General features: G+C 43.8%; 1 protein-coding gene across 1 annotated transcript; it reads right to left on the reverse strand.

Annotated features, from left to right (window-relative positions):
* Positions 1-512: 512 nt before the first annotated feature.
* On the reverse strand, positions 513-2,464 carry LOC109953787 (complement C3-like; the record flags this gene model as incomplete). Its single annotated transcript, XM_020589250.1, has 5 exons — positions 2,443-2,464; positions 2,201-2,295; positions 1,888-2,079; positions 861-1,016; positions 513-642 (listed from the first exon to the last, which is right to left on the reverse strand). Coding segments are annotated over exons 1-5 (595 nt in total), but the record flags the coding sequence as incomplete, so codon positions are not given.
* Positions 2,465-3,908: the final 1,444 nt, after the last annotated feature.

Here is a 3,908-nt window from a genome sequence, read left to right on the forward strand (position 1 = left end):
ACCCCAAAGGTCTACATCCACTTCTTTTAATTTGTGATATTTCAGTGGTACAGTGTTACATTCTAAAGAGAGATGGTTTCAGGGGCATGTTTGGTTGTTTCACAGGTGGCTGAAGAAGTCACTCTACCATTTTCTTGCCCTCCCTGATTTACCCTAAAACCAACCATTGTACGTCTGTCGTGTCTTATGTTTTTCTTAAAGAGCTTTCAAAGTCATAATGATATCACTGTCATTCCAAATGCCTGCAGTAGGTTTTCATGGTCAAGAAGATATATTGTGAGGGTCAAATAATCATGTGAATATTGCTTTTAGATGTAATGGAATTATCAGGAAACTGAGTTGCCCCTTGGCAGAGGTTGCACTCTGAGTACTATCTAGTTTATTGTGGAACACCAGTGTCATGTCCAAAAGAATTATCAACATGGAGACAAATAAAGACTGGCTTGATTTAGACAGCTGGATAAAATTAGACTATTAGGAGGATGGAAAATAGTGAGACTGTAGAGTGTCACCTTCTCTGTAGGGAGTCCCAGAGGCAGTGCTGGACTCAAACAACAACCCGGCATCGTAGAACACACTCATACTGTTCTTCCCTCCACCTGGTGTGCAACCTGTGTCGTACTTCTCTACAGTGTCCCACACCTGAGCACCCAGAAATACAATCAGACAAGGCTTAGGGTAACAATATGGAAGTTAAACAGACATTCAGTATATGTAAACTGCAGTGCATTGTAACCACTTTTAAAGTGTATTGATTGGTACTTTAGAAATAGTGAAACATGAACATGCACACAGTTTCTTTACTGCAGCTTTTTAAGGGCTTCAAATATTTTCAAAGATAGACAGAATCAGGAAATTGCCTTTTTCTGGGTGAGGCGGTGCTTGTTGTTTAGGACATAGACGCCTTTGTCAACTGCCACCAGTCCCACTGTGGCCTCTGGATCTCCTGTCACCTTCAGACCAAAAATCCTGCCAGGCTCATAGGACGGAGCAGGTCTTGATGGTTCCAACCTTAGCTAAATGTAGGATGAAGGGCAATAAATGAGTCACAGTTTTATGTTTGTTAAAGCTTTTACATGCATACAAACATCCATCCATCATCTATACCGCTTATTCCTGAATAGGGTTGCAGGGGGCTGAAGACAAACCCAGCTTACACTGGGCGAGAGGCGGGGTACACCCTGGACAGGTTGCCAGTCTATCACATGGCTGACATGTAGACAAACCACACACACACTCACACCCACACCCACTCCTAGGGGCAATTTAGAGTTGCCAGTTAACCTAAGCTGCATGTCTTTGGACTGTGGGGAGAAGCAGGAGTACCTGGAGAGAACCCAGGCAGGCACAGGGAGAACATGCAAACTCCACAGAGAAAGGCTGGAGGTTGGCTGGGGGTCGGACCCAGGATAGGTTTGTAGCATACAAACATCCATCCATCATCTATACCGCTTATTCCTGAATAGGGTTGCAGGGGGCTGAAGACAAACCCAGCTTACACTGGGCGAGAGGCGGGGTACACCCTGGACAGGTTGCCAGTCTATCACATGGCTGACATGTAGACAAACCACACACACACTCACACCCACACCCACTCCTAGGGGCAATTTAGAGTTGCCAGTTAACCTAAGCTGCATGTCTTTGGACTGTGGGGAGAAGCAGGAGTACCCAGAAAAAATCCACACAGGCATAGGGTGAACATACAAACTCCACACAGAAAGGCCCTGAGTGGCCTTGAACTCGGAACTACCGCGCTAACCACCATGCCGCTGTGCCACACTACATACAAACATGTCTCAGAAATCTATAACTAACTTCATCACTTTGTGTGCCCTGTCTGTTCACTTGATTAGTTTAACTCTGCTTCAGCAGTGTTGTGTGTCTCACCGTGCCCATGCAGGAGTCCTTGACATCCACCCAAACAGAGTCTGATACCACTTCATTGTCATTTGTGTGGTAGTAGGCTACAATGCGGAAAGATGGCAGCATGTCTTTGGTGATGGGAACTATCAGGGAAATCAGTGCTTGACCCCTTGTCTTGTAACGGTCATGTTTCACCAGCCGACCTCTGCTCAGGATCTAGGAACACAGATTTACACAGCACCTCTTTTCAACAATGAGCGTAAACACTATGTAAGTTGTGTGATGCAAGCAAAGTAGTTACACATGTCCACAGACACACAGAGGCAAAACATCTCACCAGGTATGTGATGTCAGTGTCTTGAGCTGGCTGCTTGTTGAGGTTGAGGTTGATTTTCAGGTTGTCTCCTAATTGAAGCTGTGCTGTATCAACACCTGCAAAAATGACATTTTGTCAAGTGTCTGACACTGAAAAGATGTGGAGCATGGTACATACTTTGCCACTGCCACCACCATCACTGCCTTATTTGAGGATTTTCTTTAACAACAGCCCAGGCTCACATAAAAGTGTACAATAGTTACACTGGTCCACAGCATAAAACATAGTACTGTCACAATTATGGCTGTAAAATTGTGACATGTCAACATTTTTTGTATTGCAGGCCAGGGTCTTTCTTCGTGTTCTCCATCTTGGTGTTTTAAGGTAGGTGATAAGCAACAAAATGGTGCATTACCACCACCAACTGGACTGGAGTGTCAGTTGAGAAGCTAACATTTAGTTTCCATTGAAGTCAAATGGTTTTGAACTACAGAAAGTTAGCAACACTAGGAAGGTGCTGGTGGGGAGGATGGATGGGCCCTACAAACACCTTATTCTCATGCAGACTAGAGATTGCATCGCGTGTGTGATGTACTTTTGATTAGGTTTTTTTCTTTGAGAGTTTTAATCAAAGACAACATCATCCTGAAGTTCGTGGATGACACCGCAGTGATAGGTCACATCCCTGCCGGGGATGAAGCAGCCTACAGGAGGGAGGTGGCCGGTCTGGTGTCATGGTGCAAGGACAATAATCTCAGCCTCAACACGAACAAGACGATGATAGTGGACATGAGGACGAAGAGGAGCTCTCATCGGCCACTGTTCATCCGGGAGCTCGAAGTGGAGAGGGTGAGCAGTGTAGTTGTTTTTGGCAGCCTGTTTTAATTTTAGTTTTAGTCCAGTCTTTGTGTTAAGCTGTCATTTTAGTTTTTATTAGTTTGTCATGTTCATACTCTTTATAGTCTAGTCAAGTTTCAACTAAAAGTCTGAGCATTTTAGTCTTATTTTAGTAAGAATTATACTTGACTATTTTGATCTAGTTATAGACAATGAAAACTGATGACATTTAGTCTAGTTTTAGGCTATGGACCGCAAGCGCCTGCAGAGAGTGGTAATGACGATCACCAGGACTCCACTGACCTCTCTGCAGAGTATTTACCACCACAGGGTGTGTAGGAAAGCTGCCTCCATCCTCAAAGACCCCACTCTAACCCCCAGCGCGGACTGTTTAAACCCTTACCTTCTGGTCGGAGGCTCAGAACTGTGAAATGCAGGACCACTAGACTGAAAAACATTCTTTCCGACTGCCATCAGACTCCTAAACAGCTGAAACAGCTGACTCAGAATATACCTCGTATAATTCCATCTGTACTGTTTACATACTAATTTTGCATATGCATAATTGTACAATCACTGCTGCAGAGTTACACTCCATGGCTCCCACATAGCATACATTTTCTCTGCATTATATTGTGTTCTTGTATTTTTATTTGCTCCCTTCACTTGTTGCTTTAAAGTGCCTTAAATTTATGATTTTACTGCCTATTTAGATTTATGTTATTGCTCATCTACTTTATATTTCACTTGTATTGTGTTGCATCCATGTGGACGGCAAAGTAAGAATTTCATTATACAGGGAAACACGTTTCCTAACTGTGCATATGACAAATAAACACTTTGACCTTGACCTAATCAAACCCAGGGTCTTTCCCTCACCTTAACGTGCCTA

The sequence above is a fragment of the Monopterus albus genome, unplaced genomic scaffold (assembly GCF_001952655.1).
Source record: "Monopterus albus unplaced genomic scaffold, M_albus_1.0 scaffold1333.1, whole genome shotgun sequence".
Lineage (NCBI taxonomy): Eukaryota > Metazoa > Chordata > Actinopteri > Synbranchiformes > Synbranchidae > Monopterus > Monopterus albus.